The sequence below is a fragment of the Onychomys torridus genome, chromosome 17, assembly GCF_903995425.1.
Source record: "Onychomys torridus chromosome 17, mOncTor1.1, whole genome shotgun sequence".
Taxonomy (NCBI): Eukaryota; Metazoa; Chordata; class Mammalia; order Rodentia; family Cricetidae; genus Onychomys; species Onychomys torridus.
This window is the reverse complement of record NC_050459.1, coordinates 54,193,775-54,220,602: the sequence shown is the minus strand read 5'-3', so window position 1 is coordinate 54,220,602 and position 26,828 is coordinate 54,193,775. Positions and strand designations below refer to the sequence as shown.

The 26,828-nt window shown below is 38.9% G+C and overlaps 1 protein-coding gene across 1 annotated transcript in view; it reads right to left on the bottom strand.

Moving 5' to 3' along the window:
- LOC118597767 (probable ATP-dependent RNA helicase DDX60) overlaps window positions 1–26,828 on the bottom strand; it is an 87,971-nt gene that overhangs the window by 27,952 nt on the left and 33,191 nt on the right. Inside the window, exons 18-27 of the mRNA XM_036209438.1 lie at window positions 25,619–25,714; window positions 18,846–18,961; window positions 16,923–17,065; window positions 16,694–16,803; window positions 14,016–14,120; window positions 13,380–13,508; window positions 11,951–12,075; window positions 7,067–7,225; window positions 2,982–3,150; window positions 1,622–1,774 (exon numbers count right to left, since the gene is read on the bottom strand). Of these exons, the coding sequence (XP_036065331.1) occupies window positions 1,622–1,774; window positions 2,982–3,150; window positions 7,067–7,225; window positions 11,951–12,075; window positions 13,380–13,508; window positions 14,016–14,120; window positions 16,694–16,803; window positions 16,923–17,065; window positions 18,846–18,961; window positions 25,619–25,714 (1,305 nt within the window). The remainder of the gene's footprint in view (window positions 1–1,621; window positions 1,775–2,981; window positions 3,151–7,066; window positions 7,226–11,950; window positions 12,076–13,379; window positions 13,509–14,015; window positions 14,121–16,693; window positions 16,804–16,922; window positions 17,066–18,845; window positions 18,962–25,618; window positions 25,715–26,828) is intronic.

Below are 26,828 nucleotides of genomic sequence, written 5' to 3'. Positions count from 1 at the left end.
ACTTCCTGGTAATTATTTGATCTAGTAAAGTTCATTGAGAGATGACATAAGAACAAAGTACATTTTCTTTTTCTGTCATGAATTTGTGTGATCAGTAATCAGAAACAGAAAAGAATGTAAAGTGTATTTACATAATCTAACTTCTTGTTCATTTTTTCCTGATATGGTTACTATATGTTGTCTTGTCCTATCTTGTTGTGGAATCATCTTTTTGTATACTGTGAAGATGTGTCTTTTCCAAGGTGCCTTCTGATTGGTTTAATAAAGAGCTCAATGGCCAATAGCTAGAGAGGAAGAGATTAGGAGGGACATCTGGGGAAAGGACTCTAGAAAAGTACAGATCAGAGTCACCATCCAGACATGGAGAAGAAACAGGAGGCACAAGAGAGAAGAGAGGTAACACCACATAGCAGAACAGAGATTAATATGAATGGGTTAATTTAAGTTATGAGCTAGTTGAGACAAGCCTAAGCTATAGGCGAGCTTTCATGACTATAAGTCTCTATGTCATTTTTGTGTGTGAGCTGGTAGCTTGAAGAAAAATCCATCTACACTATTTCTTCAGATTGATGGCTGTTTGTGCTATGGTTTATGATGATGTTTAAGGATGTATAGTAATGCTTTCTAATTGTTTTGTAACTGAGGCTTATGCTTCTGTCAAAATGAAACATGCTACTTAGTAAATGCTTTTAATTCAAATCTCTTTAACAAGCACAAATATTGAGAGGGTAGGAGCTTTACATTCAGAAAATGAACAGGACAAATGCCTTCCTAAAATGTATTCTCTGATGAAACTATTACTGTTTCCCTTGTGGCTGTTCTGTTATCAGCCAAGCTATTTATCACTTTATTAGTGACAAAGAAATTACTGTCAGATACTATTTTACTCACTTCTCTTTCTATTTTCTCTTTCTCTTCCTTGCATCCTTTTTCTTTTAGCCTATACCACACAAAATTTAAGGTTGATAATTTTTAGTAGTCAGGGTCAATTTTTAAAGATTCCTCAAGATTCAGAAATACTTAGTAATTATCTAAGCAACCTCTGCATACTTGTCTGGATTATTGCCATGAACCTTCCCAGGATGCACTAAAGAAAATATGATAAGGATGTGGCCTGAAAGTTATTTGTGGCAATCTTCCTCTTGTCCCCCATCAGTAACAGGAGAAACGACATTCAGTATAGACATATCTACAAGCTCTGTTGAGATAAGCTGAATTCCTGAGGAAGCAGATATCTGTGCTCTTATTCCAGCTATCACACTAGAAAAAGATCTGTTCCAACTTCAAATATAAATACCCTCTAAATTCTTAGAGGTAATATTTGTAGCAAAACCACATCAACAAACCCTACATAGAATAACAAAAGAGAAAGATACATCACCCTGATCAGCATAGACATGTTTCGTTTCCTTGTATAAGGGTATGGAGTGAGTAACACCAGTCAAACCTTCTTCCCCAGTTAAATGACATGGCACATATGAAAAGATGCTACAGTCAGTAAACAAAGAGGCATAGCTACACGAGGGTAGAAAAGTAAAGGGGTGGCTATATTTCCTCATTTCATGAACATTCTGCTTCATATATTCACAATTTCAAATTTTACAGTGAAAAATTGACCCACCCTAATGAATCCTTTCCTAAAGAGAATTTCGACTAGCTGCTTTTCTTTGGCACTCATGGAGCTGTGATGATAGCCAATTCCCCTTCTTGCCAAATTCTTCAGTGTGGCACCTTTTCTTTCAAATTTCACTCGACTAAACACCATCTGCAACGACTAAAAGAAACAAGAGATTTAGAGTATTTATCTAATTCTCAATCAAACAAAAATGTTTAATGAAACTAACATACATGTTACATAATATGTTGGCCAAATGATGTCACTGTTTGGCCTTTGTTCTACGCATCATCATCATCAACAACAACAACAACAAAACAATGTTTTATGGCAAAACAGTCACCACAAGAAAAGTCTTCTCAGTTCCTGGCAATCTCACTTTAGCTGTGAGACAGAAAACTCTGCCAGTGTAGGAGACAGCCCCAAGGGAAATACACAACTGTGGCTCACTTCCATTTAAACAGGATCAAGTGACTATGAAATATTTTCTAAAGTTCTCCCCAGAATGTAAAGCAAAACCTTTATACCGTAAGGTCAAGAAATGCCAACTTGCCACTGCAAATGACGTACTAATGGCCTCAAGAATACCCACATAATAAGGAGAAAATCCAGTTGTGTCCAGTGTAATAATATATAAAAAGATCAACACTTGGAGAGAAGGGACAAGTTTACATCTCCAAAAGTAAAAAACTAGTACCTAGCTAATTTGATTATTTAACTATCTATAAGACAGAGTGTCAAGGATCAATTAAAACAATGGTGCCCATAAATGGTCATGAAAACTAGACAGACCAAGAAACTGACAAAAGAAGAATCATGATACAATGAAAACATGCAATTGTATATGTGAATGTGTGTGTGTGTGTGTGTGTGTGTGTGTGTGTGTGTGTGTGTGTGTGATGACATTGCATTTATTGTTAAATATGTTGTCTCAAACAGGAATAGTTTGAAGGACAAAAGTTTAAAGTTGATGGGGTAGCCCAATTTTAGATATGCCAATGACTCTTTGGTGACATTTTTTAGCTACAATATAGAAAGACTCTAATTTTAAGAAATGCTGTCAGTATCTAAATATATTAGTCTATCTAGTTACAAATTCTGACCCTAATAAACAGACTTTTACAGAAGACATGGTGCAAAAACAGCCACTTGGGTAACTTGTCATCAAGACAAAATCATCTACAAATTTTGAGCCTATCTTAAGTGTGCACTGCAAGGTCCTTGAATGTTCTGTGCAGCAAAGTTCCTGTCTGCTACATCTCCACTTCATAGAGACTTCCCACATGGGAGCAATTTCATGCTGTATGGCCAATACTGTCTGCGTAGAAGAGGCTTTTCTGAGGAACAACCTACTCTCTGGGAGCACTGGTCCCTTCTGGGTGCTAACCTCATCATCTATTGCTTTCTGATCAGCATACGTGCAGTCCTGGGGAATTGCCAGATTCTTTTCCAGACTCTTCAGGAGGTAATTGTGTTCAGCTTCATGAATGATGCTTTGATCCAATCTTCTGGAGGGTTTCTGGCTTTTTTCATCTCTTTGTAAGAATAAAATTTCAAAAAAAATCAGTACTTATATCCATTCACCACAGAAGCCCAGAGTAACTTAAGTCATGCTTATCAGCCAGAATCATTGTTTCTTGCATTTATATTATCATGACTTGGTTCCTTGAGCTTAATTTGTTTACTCATCAGCCTCTGGAGCCTATGATCCATCAAGATAAAACCACTGTGGATGTGACATTTTTCTATAGTGTTCTCCTCCATTATTTCCCATTCCCCAAATGACCCTGTTTCATCTTGTTCATATGATGACCATTTCCTACCCCTCAGCCTTTCTCACACTCAGGTGGGAGTTATGTGCTCTCCTCTCTCTTCTTTGCCAGCCCAGGGTATTCTCCTTCCTCCTTGTGGTGGACACTGCAAGCAGGGGCCAAGTCCAGGCTATCATCTAGTGGAAGCCACACCTTCTTAACTTTGCTTCCCTCCTGTTCTTCCTCATGATTTCCTTATGTGCCCACCTTTCACTAAGGTATGTACTCACACTGACAGCCCTTCTCTGTGATTACCCTTAGGTAATCACTTTGTATTCTCCAGGACCCTGAAATGTACCAGGCTTTTACAGTCACCAGGGTCATGTACACTTCCTTCACATTTTTGTCTCTTCACTATGCAAATATGATATTTCTGAATATAGGGAGATGAGGTCACTTGCATTCTACCATGTAGTGGTCTACAACACATATCCAGAATGCATCACCTCCAAGTAGCATTAACCTTAATGAGGAGGAAAGCAATGTCATGATTATGCCCAGCTGTGTGTTTTCAAAACACATGCTAATGCACTCACAGAGGAACATAGAATGTTGTCTAACTCAATTTTTTGAACTATTAAACACTGTTAATAAATTAAAAACTGCTAAAGAAAACAGACAAAATGTCCTTCTAGCTTAACACACAGGACCCTGTAAGAGTGAGCTCTTGGTGTGTGTGTTTCTTTAGGGGTTTCTGCATTACAGAAACAGATGAAGATAGAGAAGGGCTAGAATTTTGCCCTCCAATGCATAGGGCATGAAGTAGGGTCCCCATTCTCCTTACAATGAGAGTGCTGAATACATCAAACACCTTTCATTTTGACAGCTTGAGGTGATGGTCACCAACCCACCATGCCCACATGGCTCCTGAAACCCTGAAGCAGAGGTATCCTAAGGAGGATCATTTCCCAAGAAACCTTACACTTCCTACGTACATTCTCCTGGGAGTCCACTTCCTCTATATTACTCAGGAAATATACTACCCAGGAAACAGCAAAACATGAAGAGGCACCGTACATGAAAGGACCCAGAGCAAACTCTAGCTTGCTCTAAAATCTGGAATATTTGAATCAGAGATACTCTAAAATTTTGTTTCAACTTCCAAGTGAGTCCTAGCTCTTTACTTAAAAAAAATATCTCTAGACCTCCCTAAGAACTAGCTTTAAAGGTACTATACAAGCTGCCAAGGGAACAAAACAATGAAAAGTCTTACCCAGCTGTAAAGCCTACAAAGTGCAACAATAGTATGACAGTATATCTCCAGTGCTTCAACAGTGACACTTATATCTCCAGGGTAACTAAGGACTTAAGGCCTCACTCAGTAGTGGGATATTCATGCCTGGTACAATAAACCTAACCAAGTACATGTTGCTGGAGAAATAATGGACCATAGATGGGAACTTATTGCTACCACATCCCTAAACCAGTACAACATGAACAACATTCTAAATACTTGTTCTTACAGACACAGATAAGTGTAGCACTCACCCTCATCAAAGAAGATTCTGTTTACAGAAGACAAAGCCCACCATAGATATTATCAGCTGGTAAAAAATGCAGAGAACAACTGACCATGGGGTGCCTATCTCGACTTGATACATCTACAGCACAACTCCTACACCTAAGGCTCAGGGAACACTGAGGAAATGGGGACATAAAGGCTGTAAGCATCAGAGGATCATGACATCTGCTATCAGATAATGCCTCTGTCAGTGACAGAGAAGCTGTGTCCACAAAATCTGAACTATATGGTTGTAGCAGGAATCTTAAAAGTTCTTATTAATAAAATCAAACCTGAGGCCAGTTATTGGGGTGAATGCTGGAAGATCAGAGAAACAGAACAAGCCACAGCTATCACACCTTACCAATTCCTCAGCTGATCCTGTTTCCTCTGACTGGAAGCTTCTGAGTCCTCATCCAGAATGAATCTAAGCTGAACTGTGCTGTGCCAAAGCCTAAAAGCTTAACCAGCCAAGTGCTTCTAGTTTCTGGTCTTCACACCTTATATATCTTTCTTTTTCTGCCATCACTCCCTGGGACTGAGGCATGAGTCACCATGCTTGTCTGTATCCTTGAACAGATGGATTTCTGCCTCTAAAATGCTAGGATTAAAGGCATGAATGCCATCATTTTCTAGCCTCTGTATCTAGTGGCTGTCTGTTCTCTAACGCCAGATAAATTTATTAGGGTGCACAATATTTTGGGGAACAAAATACCACCACATATGGTCACCCAAACTAGACCTGAACAGTGACAATACTAGTCAATGACATACACAAATGTGGGAAATCGCTGGAGGACCCACCCCTGGATGAAAAGCTATAGGCAATTAATTGTCTAGCAAAAGAGGGAGAATCAGTCCTCTCTAGTTATTAGCCTCCTGATAACTTATCCAATCCCAAGTAGTCATCACTAAACATGTAATCATATATGCACACTAAATGGAATCAATAGGCTCTATTTGTGTGTGTGTGTGTGTGTGTGTGTGTGTGTGTGTGTGTGTGTGTACAAATTACAAAAGAAGAGATTATGAATTTGAAAGGGAAGGGACAGGAGAGGAGCTGGAGCGGGGAGAGTGTGGGAAGGGATGATATAAATACAATACTCATGCTAAAATTCTCAGTAGTAATAATATGTTCTTTAATAATTCTAAATTAAAAATCCTTGGAACAACTATTATCTGCCAGGCTATGGAGATGCGAAGAGGGAAATGTATGCCTCCTGTTGAAAAGAAGCTTAGGATTTAGGGAAAAAAAATAAAGATTTAATATCCCATATACAAAGAGCTTGGGAACTGAATTTTAGGTTTTTAGATTTTGAAATATTGGCCAATAAATAAAAGCATATCTTGGGATGGCACCCAAGTCTAAACAAGAAAATTTATTTAGATTTCATCTATACTACTCCTACATATAGCCTGGAGGCAATTTTATACATATTTTAAATAAATGTGTACATAAAGCAAAGTTTTATCATGTAAAAGTTCCCACATACAGTATTACCTGAGCAGTTAGAGTTTCAGATTTTGAAGGAATTGGGGTTTTATATTTTTCATTTTAAGGATGGTCAAGGTGTATATTTTAAAAATACACAATAATTTATCTCCTAACTAAACAAAGCAGAACATACAAGGAAGCATAGATCTAAGTCGCGGAATGAGCATAGGATTCAGAGAACAGAAATATGAAGTTTCCAATCCACACAGTCACTAAAGGTGGAGAGGACCATGAGGAGGACACATTGTAGATATACCCTGAGAGCAATGGCCTTCCAAGTATAAAATTGGCATTGTAGTCCAGCCCAAAACTCACTCTATGGCTCACACAGTGGTAATGTATCATGAGTCAAGACAGAGTCACATGGGCAATGTGGGATGATGTTGTCAAGTTCTGTAAAACACATAGACTGAGAGAATCTAGACCTGTTTCAAACAAATGTAAATTAAATTGATTTATGCAACTAAGGAATATGTGCTGCTGGTCACTTATCTTCACCCAATTCTCCCTCTGAAATTTAAAAACAAAAACAATCCACGCCATAATTAGAATTTCATTATAAAGCATTTCAATAAGCATTTCCTAATAGGACATTAGGGTTCTACAAACCTTTATGTGGCCAATTTGTTTAGTGAAATACTTACATTATCTTTTGTTTCTCCAAAGATTTTTTAACTTTTCGAAGTTTGATAGCCATGTCATGAGCTTCTTTATCAGCTTTGGGAGGCCTTTTCTCCTCCTGTTTCTTCTCCAGGAATTCACGGGTAGCCCCAGCACATCCTTCTACAGAACCTAATCTAAATCTGGAAGCAAACAAATGTTTATTTAAAATATCATATTGTCATAAGATTAGGTCTCTCTATCTTTTCTGGTTGTGTGTTATATTTCTCATGGCTATGAGTAAATGGCTGACAAGAAGCAATTACGAAAGGGTTTAAACTGGTTTACAGTTTGAAAGGACACAGTTACTTATGCTGGGATAAGGGTAAGCATAGCAACAAAATGTGGCCAGTCACTTTGTGTCTATCATCAGGAAGCAGAACACAAACAGAAAGTGGGGCTGGCTATAAGACTTCAAGACTTGACCCCAGTGGCCCAGGATGGTAGTTTGACTAAGAATGGTCCCCAATAGGCTCATGTATTTGAATACAGTCTATAGTTGGTAGAACTGTTCGTGAAGGATTAGGAGGTGTAGCCCTGCTGGTGGAGGTGTGCAACTGGGATCAGCTTTTGAGGTATCAAATGCCCATGCCATTCCCAGTTAGCTATCTCTCCCTGAACCCTACTTTCTCATAATGATATACTCTCTCAGTTACTGCTCCAGCACCGTGCCTGCTGTCACATCCACCTGCCATAATGGTCAAGGACTATAACTCTCTAGAACTGTGAACCCCAGTAAATTGTTTTCTCTACAAGTTGTCTTGACCATGATGTTTCTTCATGGCAATAGAAAAGCATTAAGGTACCTAGAAAGGCTTACATACCTGCACAAAGATAATCTGCAGTCTGTTGTTTAATTTGTAGCTCTGTTCTGATAAGTATAAATGATGACAACCCAGACCAGGTCCATGAGTAAGGTAGCACCTCATAACTTTACAAAACCTTCCAAAACAGCACCACCAGCTAGTACCAACTGTCCAAAAACATGCCAATGGAAAGCACGGCACATGAAAACCACAACAGTGACATATACCTGTGGGTTTTTGAAGCCCACCTTTGTGAATTTTATTCTGAATTCTGGGTATTCTGGGTCAACATACTCCAAGTTAGCGACCGTGAGGTGAAACTTAAGTTTCCCCAATACCATATTCCTGTTCCACCACAATGTGAGCTCATGGAAACTCTCCACAGGACAGACATGCCAGGGAACAAGGGAAGCAGTGATTTGTAAACAGAAAAAAGAGAAAATCACCCCCACTTTTCACACCTTCCTGAAAGATGAGAAGGGTTTTTAGTCAACCCCGAAAGACATAGTTTCTCACTATCACATCATCACCTTTTTCTAGAAGAGGGGAAGCCCTGAAGGTCATAGCTTTTACAAGCCAGAAGGTCTCCTAGACATGGCTTTAATACCTCGAAAATATAAATACCTAGGACTCTAAAGGGGCAGAATTCTTGGCACATTGGGGCTCACCCTGTGGACCTTGTCTGCATCTTAACCATTTAGACTTCTCAGATCTGAGCAACAAACATTGCTGGTTGAATTATCTCTCCAGAAAAGTAAAAGCAAACACGCCTCCTTTGCATCACTTGAATTTCACAATATTTAGAATGTAGAGATTCTGATGAAAAGCAGGCTATGAGAAAAATCATTTCATTTCAACACTGTGGCTAGGAGCCAAATAGTGTGTCTGAAGTAGCCACTGGGCAACATCACTGTATTATATTATAGCACATGACAGGTTGGAATTTTATAATAAAGTTAAGCTTAAAGTGTGGGACAAAAGATTTTCTTTTTTAAAAAAAAGCAAAACTTTGCAAGCCCAGTATTTTAAAAATTGTGAGACTGAGCCTTTTGTCACAGGCCTGTCTACAATCCCAGCTAGTAGGAAGGCTGAGGCAAGAGGATCACAAGTTGAAGGTTAGCCTAAGATATGAATGGGTTCAAAACCAGCCTGGGTAACTTGGTGAGATCTTATCAGAAAAAAAAGGGGAAAACTGCCTGAGGCTATTGCTCAGTGGTAGAATGATTTTCTAGTGTGTGAGGCCCTGGGATCGATTCCCAGTCAGTGTCACAAAAATGAATTAGGAAAAAACAATCCACAGAGATGGCGGGAGTTACCCTGGTGAAGTGGGAACTAAGAAATGGCAGTCAATGCTACTTGACCAAATCAGGTAACACACTAAGAGAGGAATATGTATTATAGTTACTGTTGTCGGGAGCAATTCCAAGTGCTTTGAATGTAATAGCTCATTTGATACAACAACCATTATACCAAGTATTATGCCAACTCTATCATTCCCATACTACAGATGAGAAAATGAAGACATAAATAGATTAAAGGGCCTACCCATGAGTATACACAGCTTGTATATAACAGAGTGGGTCTTCTAATCCACGTTTCTGAATGTACAGCTGTGATACTTTTGTCCCTAAAGTTCCAGTCATTTTCACCATAGTGTACCTCTTTTCAAAAATCTACTACATCATTGCCAGGTGGTGGTGGCACTCACCTTTAACCCCAGCACTCAGAAGGCAGAGGTAGGCAGATCTCTGTGAGTTTGAGGCCAGCCTGGGCTACAGAGTGAGATCCAGGAAAGACACAAAGCTATACAGAGAAACCCTGTCTTTAAATAACAAAAAACAAAAACAAAAACAAAAACAAACAAACAAAAATCTACTACATCACTTGAAAATAACTGTGCCTCCCAAGTCTCTCTGGCACAGAATTACACAGAATAAAAATGACCTAGAAATGGCACATCAGCAATTAATATTTTATACCACTGGAATACACATCCATGACCGTTGGATTTTGGTCTCACCAAAATTCTCTGTGTGATTACCATCACTGAGTGCCTGGCAATCAGTGACACAGCTAAAGGGAAGAGAAGTGGAATTTAAACTTAGCCCTGGCCTTGAAATGTATGCCCTTAAGCACTGATCAACATTTCCAACCCCCAAACCGCTAAACATGTTCCACACATTTTTCCCAAACATCAGGGTACAGAAAGTTGGGGCTGTCACTATGTGATAAGACACTGAAGACTAACACTCACACTGCATGTAAGAAAGGATTTTCACGGGTTGTCTTTAAAAGGTCCCAGCTGGAACTCCACACACAGAATTTTACCTGTCATATTTTGTGACTATTAGCCTTTTCAGATACCTTATGAATGCACAGTTCAGAACATGCCACCCTTATACCAACCAGAAGGAGAATGGCCCTTCATTTAGTAAGAGTGAGAAGTTCAGAGTGAGAGAAGTATGTCCAAGGATTTTCTCCCTGGGCATCTCTTTCTCCCCTCCATTAACTACAATGGCACTTATCCATTTCCTGTGTCACACTTGTACAACGTGCAGCTCTGTTCAGTTCAGGCTGAAGTGTCCATTCCCAATGTCATTATGAAGCTCCCATGCCACGTACTATTTATTCTACACCAGTGAGAATGCTTTTCCCCTATTTTCCAATTTAATTCTTTCAATGGGATAGAAGAAAAATTGCATATGCTCAAATCCCTATGCATATGAATATATAAATAATAAAGAGTTGTTCTGTGATTTCAACACTGTGGTTAAGCTTGCATACGTATCTCAGACACAGAGAATGGCTCTTGCTTCTAATACCCATGGCTGTACTTGGAAGGGAAGCAGATAACTATGCATTTTTCATGGCACAGGAAAGAGTTTTTCTCCTGTTCTACATACACAGGCAAAAGGAACAACTTTACTAGAATCTCAAAAAATAATCAAGTAGGACCATGCCTCACCTACTACCATTGTTTTGAGTTTCTATCACTAGTTATGATTCATTACTATATGTTTCTGTGCATGTGCATAAGTACTAAACTTTATAATACAATGGTTTTATTTATTTGATGATCCTGTGGCTTGAGAGTAGTTTGAAAATGTCTACATATTCTCTTCTTGTCACATAGGTAACAAGGCTAACAAGGTTAATCTATAAACAATTGTCCTTGGTGCCATTTTATCAGAACTAGATCCATTAAACTAGTATACTCAATTTTAAGCTACTACATTCTGTAACATGAAATTTAACAAGATATCACTGGCTCTAGGTTATAATTCTCATTACAATTAGTTTGAAATTGCTTAATAGTTTACCAATATATATTGTACCATATTATAAAAACTTACATTTTGTGTAGGATAGTAACAATGATGGCTATGTTCAATGCGCTTTGCAAAGAACCAAGATCTGTACTGAAAATTATTAGTAATACCTAAGACAAACAAAAACAATACTTTATAGTAAAGCAAAAATGAGGTATCAAACTTAATATAAAAAATAATAGAACACCATACACACACACACACACACACACACACACACACACACACATATATATATATATTTGTTTTTTCAAGATAGAGTTTTTCTGGGTAGTTTTGGTGCCTGTCCTAGATCTTGCTCTGTAGACAAGGCTGGCCTCAAACTCACAGAGATCTGCCTGACTCTGCCTCAAAAGTGCTGGGATTAAAGGCATGCACCACCACAGCCTGGCTAACTAAAAATATTTTTAGGAACATAACTAAAACTGGGCATAATGCTGCATGCATGTCTTTAATCCCAGCAGAGATCTGGAGGCTAAGGCAGGAAGGCCAGCCTGGGCACATATCAAGATATCAAATAAACATACAAAAACAAACAAACAAACAGAACCAAAACAACAAAAAGTGGATCTGGACAATTTTATGACTTTAAATAAGTCATGATTTTAATAAGTGAACAAACACCCCAAGTAATAATAAGTACTAGACAACAGTGGTAATATGTATATGATTTCCTGTACCTTAAAGAAAGGAGCCTTTAACACAAATTATGTCACAATGTTAAATAACTTACAAAAAGAACAGTGCAGGCAACTTCTCCATTTCCCTGAGCTTCTCAACAAGATGTGGAAAGAAGTCCAGCATCTCCCCTGAGTAGTCATGGAAATCGGGACTCAGTTCCTGCAGCACCATCCTGGCCTGTAATGGTGAGTGAATGGAAAGTATTTTTATTAAAACTGTGCACAGCAAAGAAAGGAATGGCCTCTCTGACTAAACTATTTTCATAGTTGTTTAATCTTTGTTTCTGTCATTCTCCAAAATGATCCTATGAGACGACACCACAGGACTGTGGAAAGCCATAGCAGACACATGCAAACCGCAGACTTGATAACAAACTTCCGCTGTACTGTACGCACACACCTGCAGTTGTTTGAGACAACACAAATCCAGCAGGCAGAAAACCTCTGCTCAGTCAGCATGTTTCCACTGTAGCAGAAGAAAGGAGCACTCTCCATGCTGCATAGGTAAACATACCTGAACCTGACTGAGAGGTTTTGAATGACAAGATAACCAAAGGAAAATGTAACTTAACTAGATTATGTTTCCAAATGAAAGAAAAAACAAATCAAGACACAGGAGTGGGGACAGGATTACATGAAAAAGATATCATGTACACTATTCCTAAAAAAAAAAAAAAAAAATCAGAAATCTCAATTTTTACTGATAAGTTTAAACACAGTAAGTGAGTAAGCATCTAGTTCCAGAGTAAGGCTTCATTACTTAAAGAGTTCTTACAATTTAAAATAAAGATCATGAGGAATAAAACCCCCAAAACAGCTGCAAACTTGTGTCTCTGGACACGACAGGGACATGGAACATATACGAAATGATTTCAGCATGAGTGGGTAGGGGCTCCCAAACCCTCGCTGAGGAACAACTGACAAATGATGTCATCCATGGGAGGGAGACTGCCAGTGTTCTTCTCATATGCTGATAGGCTGCCCATATCCCAGCAGATGGCCCCACAGCCACGCACACACAGGCAACACTGAGTGGACTCAGTGAGTTTGAAAGGAGCACGTGAAGTTGGAAGGGAATGGCAGGAGGCATACAGGAGGACTTAGTGGAGGAGGATTGGGGAGTGGATCTGAAAACATATGCACATGAAATTCTCAAATGATAAATTCTTAAAGAGAATACAACTCCAAAACTAAGAAAGGAAGAAAGGTGAAAATGTGTTTCAGTTCCTTGAGTCCCATCTCTATGCTGCAAAAACATCAATTATCCCAACCATGAGCCCTGTATTCTCTCTTGTCTGCCATCAAATCCATGAGGAACCCATGGTGTCTTGCCAAGTTTAGGAGACAATGGATTTTTTTTTTTAATTCCTTTCTCTTTTTTTTGTTCCAGCTCAGAATCACCACACATCAAATCAAACTTAAAATTCTAAATAAACATTGAAAAACAAAACAGAATGCTTTGCCCAAAATGTGTGAAATTACCTGCTCCTCGTTCCCATTTTTAATCCAATTCGTGAATTCTTCCTTTAAGCTCTCCTCATATTTTCTAGCGTCCAACTTTTTAATGACTATTTTGTTCTTAAAATGAGTGAAGTTCTCTGGACACAGGTTCTGGGAAAGGAAGAACATAAAATTCTATAAAAATAATGCGAGAAAACTTCAAGATATTTCTCAATGATGTTTTTCATTGACAGTTGTATGATCTCTTAGGTTAGAGGCAGTGGGCTTCTCTTACCTCCCCATTCCTTCTAATATATAGAACTATGTATGAACTCTTCGAAGGCAAGAAGACAGAGCAAACAGGTCTCTGGGGAAAGCAACTTAGGACACAGAACAAAATGAGGCGAAAAGAATCTGAAGACTAGAAACCCAGAGTGGGAAAGGAGACCCAGCACCAGTGTCTGGGAAGGAAAAGAAGAGACATTTTCAGGAGTTGACATAAAATACCATTTCTAGCCCATTTAGCTGGGAAGGCATAAGGAGGCCATTTCCTCTAGGAAAAGGTCTGCCAATGGTTTTAAATCACCAAATGTAAGTGGTAGAAATGGTGACCATGTGTTTCTGAACAGTAATGGTGAGTTCTACCATAACAGCATGGATTCCATGAAGATTGTTTACCTGGGCCTGAGGCCAACTCTTCCAGACCTGAAGCATAGTGTCATAGAGCTGGATGCTTTCTCGAGGTGAAAAGGCAAGGTCAGAAGGGAATCCATACTTCTCAATCTATGATTAAAATTAAATCAAATTCATTAATAATTTATTTTACCTACAAGATGCAAACATTTACAAGGAATACTTATTTGAGCATTAAGAGCTGGAAAAATGGTGAAGACTGCATTGAGCATATTGCCTTTAAAAAATAATTTTTATAAATTATGTGTGGGAGGGGTTCTGTCCCCTCCCTCCAGGCCAAAAGAGGGCGACAGATCCCCTGGAGCTAGATTTATAGGCTGTGGTAAATCACCCAGTGTGGGTACTAGAACACAAACTCAGGTCTTCTGCAGGGTTCTCTTAACTGCAGAGACATCCATCCACCCCACAGCCACTGTTAGCCTTGTGTTCTCTTTTCAATTGTCACTTGAGAGTGGTGACTTCTTTAGCCAGACCAAAATGAAACGAAAATTAGTCTAAGAATCCTTGTAAATTTTAAAATACAAATCTTCTGTTGGGTCACGGGCTTGAGATTTCTCAATTTTCTCATACTTTCACATGGGCTTCAGTCCTGGGGGATGTCTTTCTGTAGGCTGTGAATGTATGTTGTTCCCACTGGTTAATAAATAAGCTGTTTTGGTCTGTGGCAAAGCAGCTTAAAGGCAGGCAGGAATCCAAGGAGAGAGGCAGGAAAGAGAAAGGTGGAGTCTGGAAAGAAGCCAGCCTGCCACCCAAGAAGCAGCAGAACCAGCAGACCTGTAAAGCCACAAAAGAGGTGGCAAAACACAGATTAATAGAAATGGGTTAATTTAAGATATAAGAGCTAGCTAGCGAGAAGTGTGCCATAGGCCATACAGTTTGAAAATAATAGTAAGCCTCTGAGAGATTATTTTATAAGTGGCTAAAGAACCATAGGGCCGGGAAGGACCAGAGAAAATCCCAGCTACACTATGGTTTCCTCATTTCTAAAATAAAACATTACTTTTGTCTGTGTCACTAAATTGTGGGAAATAAACTTGACAATAGATATGGTTCTGGCACATGATTGGCTCACCATCCATTGAAATGTTTTATCACTTAATAAGTTCGTATTTCATAATTTTTAAAGCTGGTCTTCAATCTAGTTGTTTCCCACTACAAACCAGCAAAGAGGCAAAACTGAACCAATTTAAGCAGAGAGCAAAGAGAAGTAACAGTGAATCACCATGCAGTGAGACTCTGTCCTTCCATTATTTTGTAAATGCAAGTGTCCCTAGTACCACAAGTGATCTTAATGATCACTCCATATTGAGCAAGAGATGATAGTGCTTTCAAGTGTTTCCCGGGCCAACAGCTCTCCATAGAGCAGCAGCTGCACCTGGATGGCATGATAATTGAGGGCAAAGGTCAAACAAGGCTACAGTTCCCCAGAAACAAGACATACATGGCCAGGGGCAATCCCTCACTGGCGATCCCTTGCTTCTGTTGGGTTAAGTCCAGCTCATTTGTACGCTCCTATCTCTAGCTTTTGGAAATCATTTTTCTGGCATAGCCATAAAGGAAGCAGAGAGGTAGATGATTCTTCTCTTTATGTTGTTGCAATTTATCACATTTGGGGTATTTTTAACCCACTCAGTTCATTCATTTAATCTAAGTGTAATAAAAATGTTCAGAATTATTTACACATTTGGAATTTATACTCATTTCTATTTTTCTTCAATAGGAAATGGCCTATGTAAGTACATATGATGCAAGTGGTTGTTAAAATTTATTTAACAATGCCTAAGCCTAGCATTTACTCTGTATTCTTGCTACCAAGTTTTAAAACTCTTAAGGCTCATACAACAGCATGTCCTTTGCAGAAGTCACATAGGGTCAGACCACATTGCATCTACTCTACTGCTTTCCAGCTACTCCATTAATAGCTACCAAGTGGAGGGGGAAGGCACTTGGAGCAAGCATTGAACCAGTATACTTGAGGCTGCTTAAAAATAACATGTCTTAACCACTTTACACAAAACAAACAATTTTTAAAGCACTATGCTACTTTTAAAGACACTGGATAATGTTGCAAATGTCTGAAAATCTGTAGATATCAGAAAGGGAGTGGGGGGACAAGAAAGGAAAAGGGGAAAAGGAAGAGAGGGAGGGAACAAAAGGATTTCTTTATTATTGATGGCTGGCTTAACATCTGTATTCTTAGTATAAGTGAAGACACAGGATTTCTTCCATATTTCAGTTGAAATTGGAGTTTGAACTGGGCCGCTACTGTCGCTTAGTGTAGCCATAGCTGCACTGAAAGGAGAGGTTAAATCTTCAACATTTCATTAGAGGTGCAGTCGTGAGCTTGTGAAGAGAGACAGGCATACATGGGTGCCTAACAAAGAGGAAAGTGGGGAGAAATAGTGCGCCCAAACTCAAAAAATCATCAAGTTAATGGATTTAGTAGTTTTTGAACATCAAGGATCCTGATAGCATCATAACATTGAGAAACTGGGGAGACTGGAACACTGCTGTTCTTTTTTAAATCAAAGTCATAGTGTTTCCTCTGTATGCTAGCATCAGGCTGCGCTTCCGTTACCATCTGCACAGTATTGTATCTTCAGTTATTAGCCAGACAGTGATGTTCTGTGGGAACACTGTGGCAAACAAAGGCTGTTACTTACATGATCAGTGGTTAGTGAAGCACAAGGATGAAAATGATCAAAGCAAACCTCGTCTTGTCTCACAGAACACAGATACTTCTCTAGATCATTGTATCTCTCTCCATAGAGAACTGAAAGGGGAAGAGGGAGATTTTTCCAAATGCTCAGAAATGTAATGAGTGGAAGAATTTTAAATCATCAGCCAAACCAAACAAAAACAAGATCATACACATACACAGAGCATACGTACCAAGTCTAACTTTGTATGACTGTCTGACCCGCCCGTGGTCTTTGTGATGACTGCCGTGGGAGCCAGCATTTCTTTTGGAAAAAGTTCCTTTTCCCATTGCACTGTCTACTTGTTTCCAGTACCTCTTTACTGACTGGAGCCACCTTTGAAACATAGACATATTACTTAAGATTGTAATCAGTAATGTGCCCAATGGTTCATGTTTCGAATGTCTTTGGTATTATTTTGAAAGCTGTGGAGTCATTAGAAGGTGGGAGCTGCATAACAGAACCCAGTCACTAGCAGTGAGACTTTGAAGACTAATTGACAACCAATATTAGCCGTCACAAAGGTTAGACTAGCCACTGGTTCTTATCTAGCTGTCTCTGCTTCCTGGCTGTTGCCATGTGAATAAGCAGCCACCTCAGGCTTCCATTTCCATGGATCTTTGAAGCCTCTTCTCCCTGCCTTTCCCACTGTGATGGGCTGAAATCTTTCTAAAACCATGAGTCTAAATAAAGGCTTACCTCTTTTAAGGTATTTTTGATCACATCAACACAAATGCAACTCATACATTATTTAAGCAGAAAATAGAAACAACTTACATGAAATGAAATAATTAATTACAAAAAGTTCATGTGTCTTAAAATTTTCACAAAAGGGAATTAGTTCTAGAGCCATATAACCTGAAGTAAAATTATAGTTTCCTTACTATTAATTCTGAATCCTGCATGAATCATTTAGTACTTCTGTGACAGTCTTTCATGTTTAAAAACCAATAGAATAGTAAAAGTACTGTTATCTAATAATAACAATGGAAATAGTAGTACATCAAACATTAATATTTAGCAAGGAATGTGACACATGGGAGATGCTATGGGATACATTGTTATCAGTAGTCAACCTTTCAAGTCCAATGACAAGATGTGTGGCTTTCAACTAATACAGGTTTGCTCCCTTTCTAAACAAATATATCTACAAAATGAGATGATCTTGGAGTCAATGGCTGAATGTATCAGTCTATCACCTGATTTTTGTTTCCTAGTAAAGGGGGTGGGGAAAAAGAAAAAGAAAATGTAGCTATCATTTTATTTTTGAGCTATGATATGATACTTTCAATTCAACTGCAGATCTGACCCAAGGGGTGCTGGGTACTTCTTTGTAGAGAGTAGCCAAGACTTATCAGAAAGAACTAAACAGAGAGTAGCTTGAAAATTTATGATTACTATGAGTATTACTATATACTTTTACTATATAAAAGATATATAAAATTTAAACTCTCAAAACAGATAAACAGGGGCTGGAGAAATGGCTCAGAGGTTAAGAACACTGGCTGCTCTTCTGGAAGTCCTGAGTTCAATTCCCAGCAACTACATGTTGGCTCACAACCATCTATAATGAGATCTGGTGCCCTCTTCTGGTGTGCAGGCAGAATACTGATGCTGTTGGATAATGCTTTTGTACACTGGTTTAATAAAATACTGATTATCCACTAGCCAGGCAGGAAGTATAGGCGGGACAAACAGACAAAGAAAATTCTGGGAAGAGGAAGGCTGAGGCAGAAGACACCAGCCCGCCATCCAGGGAGCAGCATGTAATGACATACAGGTAAAGCCACGGAAAACGTGATGACATATAGATTAACAGAAATGGGCTAGATTTAAGTGCAAGAGCTAGCCAGTAGTAAGCCTGACCTAATGGCCAAGCAATTTTAATTTACTATAAGGCTCTATGTGTTTACTTGGGTCTGAGTAGCTGCTGACTGGTCTGGATACAGGAAAACTTTCAGCTACAAATGGTGCCCAACATGGTGCTCGTACCCACAACCCTGAGATTAAGAGTCTCATGCTCTACTGACTGAGTATCACACTGTACACATAATAAATAAGTAATTCTTAACAGAAACAAATAAACATTCTGTCCAAAATAGAACCTAATCCTTACTCAGTAAGATGCTGAGGGTTGCTTATGGTAGCTGAAAGGGCCAAAAAAGGGCATCGGATCATGACAAGGAGATGCTCCCAGATTTCTGCTCCAATTTCTCCACCAAGACAATGTACCTATAAAAGAAAAGGTTTTCAGTTGGCAGGTTAGCTTCAAGCGTGGCAAATTAAAATAATATGTGGAATTTTAAGTTGGTCATAAGTGTTTCCTATCACCTTTATTGAGCCATGTGAAGTTTAAAAAAGTGGTAGAAAAACCCAGATGTGGGACATCTTGGCACTTGAATTTTCCTTAATATTTTTATCCAATCCATCTGTGATTCCTTTTTATTTTGCTTCCAAAACTTTCTTTCGGGCCTATGTATTTCTTGCCACATCTATTGACAATCAAAGCACCACCATATCTCAGTCATGATATAGTACCTTTGTGACTATTGCCCTAATAGGATACCTACATTCTTGGCATCACAGACAAAATGATATGCTTCAAAGAGAAGCCGTATCTAGTCATGTCACTAGTTAATGTTTTTCCACTTGTTATGGAACAAATTTAAGCATTTAACAGATACATAGTGATTGGCATATTTGGCCCACTGCTGCTGTTCCAGCATCATCTGAAGTCACTCATGCCCAGTCTTCCTGTGACCCAGACACATCAGCCATTTCTTTGTTTCTCAGCATACATTTGACACCCAGAACTTTCACATTGCTATCTCCATGTATAAAATAGTCTTATCAATAAAGTAAGAAGCCAACAAATATAACCACAGCCTCTTAATCTGTGAAGTTCATCTTGGTGTCACTAGCTTAAAAAGATTTTGCTAACCATCCATCCATTCCAGAGTGGTCCTCCAGCCTGCCTTCTGTCATTGTTGCTATTGTGATTGACACTCCTGATCTTCACAGTAGCACTACTGGCAGCTTGCAAATATTTGCATTCCCTGGTTTAACTTATCTTTCTCACTTAATCTTTATCTTCAAATCTGGATAATTCTAGCATTGACACAGTGCCTGCCTCTAGGGAGGCATTTCTCAAATGAAGCTGAGTAAATGAATGCATGACCAAACTCAATTAGACAGACAAGAGATTTTTTTGAACATGGTCTTAAATAAACAAGTTACATTTTACACTTGGAAACAAACTTTAAAATGCTTACTCTCAGTCAAGCAGTTTTACATATAGATGTAGTAATGCATATATACATATTTTCTACATATATTCATATTTTCTACCACCTGCTTGACTTTGTCTTGGTCAGATGACATACCATTCTGCTAAATATTAACTTTAAGCTTTGCAATATTTACCAATTTTCCCTGACTCTGACAGAATAGACAGTAGCCTTCAAAGCCTTTAAGGGTTGCCTACATATAAAACTGGAAGATCTGAAGTGTCCAATGTTACATCATTTCAGAGTTTGGAACCCAAGATACAACTAGGTGTTCTAAACCCTCTTGTAATTTTAATATTTTAAAATTTTGTACATATGTGTGCTTGATCTACATGCATGTATGGCCTTCTATTATGTAAATAAAACTATCCAAAGTCCCCAGGACAAGAAATATGTAGGTTAACTAAAAATAAACATAACAAGTCAGTATCAAAAAAAAAAAATGAAAGCACAGTTTGTTTGGTAATTTCAAGTTTACAACATAAAGGAGGGGGCTGGGAATTTGGGTCAGTGGTGGACTAATTCAGAGACCTGCATTTAGTCTCCAGGACTGCAAGGTATTTATTGTTGTTGTTGTTGTTGTTAAAACTGAAACAAAGTAAAGATTAACTAAATATCTGCTTCTTTTTCTCTTCTCAGTTTAAAATCCAGGAATAAAAGAATGTATTTTCCTAGGACGCTCTAGGTCTCTGTGAATAAGTAACTTCACTCTGTAGCTTCCATCAGAACTTCTACTTCTACACTGGTTTTCACCCCATGCTCTCTGCCCTGGGAAACTGATTAGAAATACTACTTCAATGGGATTCCCGTGTTCTCTGAATCTCTCGCTTTGACCAACTTCTGAGCTGTGGTTACTGAGGGAGTGAGCAGAGAATTGTTTGCCAGTGGCCACTTCCCAGGTTGCCTGATCCAGCTGTGTATCTCAGCAAGGGAACAAGCCTTGAAACGTAGCCCATTCGCTCAGAATCTCTTGGAACCTGAAGCAAATACTTCCTTCCCTTGTCCCTTTAGGTCTAGCAATAAGTTCATCACTCTGGATTTCCTCAAAAAGGTCTTTTTAAAAACATTCTTTTAAAACCATATTTTGAATAGGCTATATGTTTTCCTAAAGGGTCATTGTTAGGTGGGCAGTGGTGGCACAAGTCTTTAATCCCAGCACTGGGGAGATAGAGGCAGGCAGATCTCTTGAGTTCAAGGCCAGCCTGAACCATAGACTAAATTCCAGGCTATCCAGGACTGTTTAACACACACACACACACACACACACACACACACACACACACACACAAACAAACACAAACACACACACACACACACACACACACAAAACAGTCTTGAAAAAAAATTATAGTGTTGACAGGATAAATCCTCAGCTGCAGCCAATAAGAGCACACACAGTGTGTATTCTCTACCCTTCCTTAAAAAAGACAGGCCTTGCTCACCTCCCATCTCTTTCTCTTTCTTTTTTTTGCTCTGTTCCCCAGATCTCTGTCCCTTTTCTCCCTTACCCTCAATAAACCTCCCATGTGAGCCCTGTTGCATGGTGTGACTCCTTCTCACTGTTTTTTTTTCTTTTTTATTTATTATTATTATTATTATTATTATTATTATTATTATATATGTGTTTTCATTTTACACATCAGCCATGAGTTCTCCTGTCCTCCCACCTCCCGCCCCCGCCACCACCTTCACCCCATCCCCTCCCCTCCATTCCCATCTCCTCCAGGGCCAAGGCTCCCCTGGGGATTCATTTAAACCTTGTGGATACAGTACAGGGAGGTCCAGTCCCCTCCTTCCAGGCTAAGCAAAGTGTTCCTGTGTAAGCCCAAGGTTCCAAACAGCCAGCTCATGCACTAAGGATAGGTCCCGGTCCCACAGCCTGGATGCCTCCAAAACAGTTCAAGCTATTCAAATGTCTCACTTATCCAGAGGGCCTGATCCAGCTGGGGGCTCCACAGCCTTTGGATCATAATTCATGCGCTTCCATTCGTTTGGCTATTTGTCTCTGTACTTTTTCCAATCTTGGTCTCAACAATTCACGCTCTTACAGTCCCTCCTCTTTCTCGACAATTGGACATCTGGAGCTCCACCTGGGGCTTGGCTGAGGATCTTTGCATCCACTTCCATCAGTTATTGGATGAGAGTTCCAGCTCGACTGTTGGGTGTTTGGCCATCTAATCACCAGACTAGGTGAGATCAGGCTTCTCTCGACCATTGCCAGCAGTCTACAGAGGATGTATCATTGTGGATTTCTGGGGACCTCTCCAGCACTCTGCCTATTCCTGTTCTCATGTGGTCTTCATTTATCATGGTCTGTTATTCCTCATTCTCCCTTTCTGTTCTTGATCCAGCTGGGATCTCCTGCTCCCCTAAGTTTTCTTTCCCTTAACCCTTGCCCTTCATTACTCCCATTGTCATCCAGGTTGTTCATGTAGATCACATCCATTTCTCTGTCATTGGGTGATCCCTGTGTCTTTCCTAGGGTCCCGTTTTCTAGGTAGCCACCCTGGAGTTGTGTAGCAGTCTAGTCATCTTTGTTTTACATCTAGTATCACTCCTATGAGTGAGTACATACCATGCTTGTCCTTCTGAGTCTGAGTTACCTCACTCAGGATGATTTTTTCTAGATCCATCCATTTGCCTGCAAACCTCATGATGTCATTGTTTTTCTCTGTGTATATGTACCATATTTTCTTTATCCATTCTTCAGTTGAAGGGCATCTAGGTTGTTTCCAGGTTCTGGCTGTTACAAACAATTCTGATATGAACATAGCTGAGCAAATGCCCTTGTGGTATGATTGAGCATTCCTTGGGTATATGCCCAAGAGTGCTACAGCTGGGTCTTGGGGGAGATAGATTCCCAATTTTCTAAGAAAGCGCCATATTGATTTCCAAAGTGGCTGTATAAGCTTGCATTCCCACGAGCAGTGGAGGAGAGTTCCCCTTGCTCCACATCCCCTCCAGCATAAGCTGTTTTCTGTGTTTTTGATCTTGGCCACTCTGACAGTTGTAAGGTGGTATCTCAGAGTCGTTTTGATTTGTATTTCCCAGATAATTAGGGATGTTAAGCAATCTCTTAAATGCCTTTCAGCCATTTGAACTTCCTCTATTGTGTCTGCTGTGGCTTTCCACAGTCCTGTGGTGTAGTCTCAAAGGATTATTTTTGATGCTAGCCTAGACTAATATAACCAGCAAAACTTTCAATCATCATAGATGGAGTGAACAAGACCTTCCAAGACAAAATCAGGTTTAAACAATACTTATCCACAAACCCAGCCCTACAGAAAGCCATAGAAGAAAAATTCCAACCTAAGGAAGGCAGATACACCCATGAAAACACAGGCAATAGATAACACCACAGCAGTAAACCCCAAAGAAGAGAAGTACACACACACTACCAGCAAAAAATAAAAATAATAACAGGAACAAACAATCACTGGTCATTAATATCCTTTAATATAAATGGACTTAATTCACCTATAAAAAGACACAGACTAACAGAATGGATATGAAAACAGGACCCATCTTTCTGCTGCATACAAGAAACACACCTCAAATTCAAAGACAGACACCTCCTAAGAATAAAAGGCTGGGAAAAGACTTTCCAATCAAATGGTTTTAAGAAGCAAGCTGGTGTAGCCATCTTAATATCCAGCAAAATAGACTTCAAACAAAAATCAATCAAAAGAGATGATGAAGGACATTACATACTCATCCCAGGAAAGATCCACCAAGATGAAGTTTCAATTCTGAACATTTATGCCCCAAACACAAGGGCACCCACATATGTAAAAGAAACATTACTAAAGCTTAAATCACATATAAAACCCCACACATTAATACTGGAATACTTCAACACCCCACTTTCACCTCTGGACAGATCGGCCAAATTGAAACTTTACAGAGACATAATGGTCTTAACTGATGTTATGGCTCAAATGGACTTAATCAATATCTACAGAACATTCCACCCAAACAAAAAAGAATATACCTTCTTCCCAACACCCCATGGACCTTCTCTGAAATCGACCACATACTTGGCCACAAAGCAAATCTCAATAGATACAAAACAATTGGAATAACCTCCTGTGTTCTATCGGACCACCATGGTTTAAAGTTAGATTTCAACAACAGAAAAAACTACAGAAATCCTACAATCTCATGGGAACTGAATAATGCTCAACTGAATCACCAATGGGTTAAGAAAGAAATGAAGAAAGAAATTAAAGACTTCCTAGAGATCAATGAAAATGAATACACCACATACCCAAACTTATGGGACACTATGAAAGCAGTGATAAGAGGAAAATTCATAGCACTAAATGCCCACATAAAGAAGCTGGAGAAATCTCATGCTAGTGACTTGACAGCACACCTGAAAGCCCTTGAACAGGAAGAAGCAAAGTCCCTCAGGAGGAACAGATGCCAGGAAATTATCAATTGAGGGCTGAAATCAATAAAATAGAAATAAAGAGAACAATACAAAGGATTAATGAAACAAAGAGTTGATTCTTTGAGAAGAGCAACAAGATAGGCAAGCCCTTATCCAAACTAACCAAAAGACAGAGAGAGAGCATCCAAATTAACAAAATCAGAAATGAAAAGAGGGACATAACAACAGACAATGAGGAAATGCAGAGAATCATCAGGTCATACTTCAAAAACATCTGCTCCACAAAACTGGAAAATCTAAAAGAAATGGATAATTTTCTGGATAGGTACCACATACCTAAGTTAAATCAAGACCAGATAAACCATTTAAACAGTCCAATAACCCCTAAGGAAATAGAATCAATCATTAAAAGCCTCCCAACCAAAAAAAGCACAGGACCAGATGGTTTCACTGCAGAATTCTACCAGATCTTCAAAGAAGACTTAAATACCAATACTCTAAAAATTGTTCCACACAATAGAAGCAGAAGGTATATTACCAAACTCCTTCTATGAGGCTACAATTACCATGATTCCTAAACCAAACAAAGATGCAACAAAGAAAGAGAACTACAGACAATCTCCATCATGAACATCGATGCAAAAATACTCAATAAAATACTGGCAAACAGACTCCAAGAACACATCAAAACAATTATCCACCATGATCAAGTAGGCTTCATCCCAGGGATGCAAGGGTGCTTCAACATATGAAAGTCCGTCAATGTAATACACCACATAAACAAACTCAAAGAAAAGAAAAAACCACATGATCTTCTCACTGTTTTTAAAATACAACAGTCATAATATACAGAATTGTTCGTATCATCCGCATCACTTGCTGGAACATGAAAAACTTTTCCTTTGAAAGCCAGACTTGATTTTGGATTTCTATCAAGGGAAACTTATGTCATGAGTTTAATTCTGTTTCTTCCACAACAGCATCCCCAACGAAGACTGGTTTCTCACACATGTAGAACTCTCACCAATATACACTATTGAGTCACAGCAGAAGAGGTGAGCTAAAAGGGTAATTCAACTGGGGAAATGTTCAGAAGGAAATTGACTCCAAAACTGAACTCCATCCAAGGGGCCGATGACCCAAAGCAGCAAAGACATGCAGTATTTAACAACACTGGGAAGTTAGCATGAGAAGCGAAATCAAACCTACCTCATCAAATATAACGTATCTGATCCTCTTCACCCAGTTTTGGCGATGAGGAGCAAGTAGCAGAATTTCAAAGCAGGCAGGCACGGTGATAAGCACCTAAAAACAACAGTATCATGTGAAGTAACACTTAGAATGTGCATAGTTATAAAACTACATGAGGTAAAGCTTATGAGTCCTGAATCTATCTTCTAAGAGTAGAAATCTGATAGTGCTTCTAGGAATTAGATTCATTACACTTGTGATGTATTAGTTTAAACCACATGAAACTTCAGTTTATTAAACAAAATAGTAAAATATCAAATTTGAAGGCAGATTCTTGTTTCTGAGCCTTCCAACTGTGTCTAGCCTTAAATGGGACACCAATATTGACCTCTTCCCCAAGCCCAGAAATGATCAGGAAGGAGGTGGAAAGAACAAGAGCACCAGGGGAAGGGGTAGAGTATTGTGGACAGCGATCTTCTGCACAAGTGATGGCAGTCATGACCTCACAGCAACAGGGGTTATCTGTACAAGACCTGCAGAAAATCAAACCAGTTGATTTCCAGCATGAATGAGGAAGCAGCTCACAAGGCCACACCCCCACAGAGGAGTTATTGCCACTTAGTGGCTGCTGGGAAAGAGACATGATACTGGGAGAGGTGTGGGTTGGAGGGAGAAAATGAGGGTGGGTGGATATGATCATAATGCACCTTAAACAGGTATAAATTCTCAAAGAATAAATAAAAATATTATAACTAAATATTTTAGAAAGAAAATATATAAACATAAAGTCATTATTTTTAACTATTTTGATTCTTTCAAATCTATCAGTAACAGAGAATTTGTGTTATAAAATGTTACTATGAAAGGCAATCAAGCCAGCATATTGCCAATTCTACACTATAATGCTCTACAAGCATGTTTTGTTTTTCATTTTATCGTAATTATTTAGCTGAAAATTCAATAAGAAAGAAAACCATAAATTCATTAACACTACAACACATTCATTAACTAAAACACAACACAACATTTTTTAAACTAAAATGAATATCTTTAACAAGAGAAAGTAATTATGATATTACGTTGCTGTCCACCAAGTTTTGGTAGCTTGTAAAGATTTTTGGATCATTTTGAATCCCATTGTAAAGCAACAGGATGAATGAGCTATAAACTAAAAGTTTAAATCAAAACGAAAACATCTTTAGAGAAAATGAGTTCTATTTTTCACATT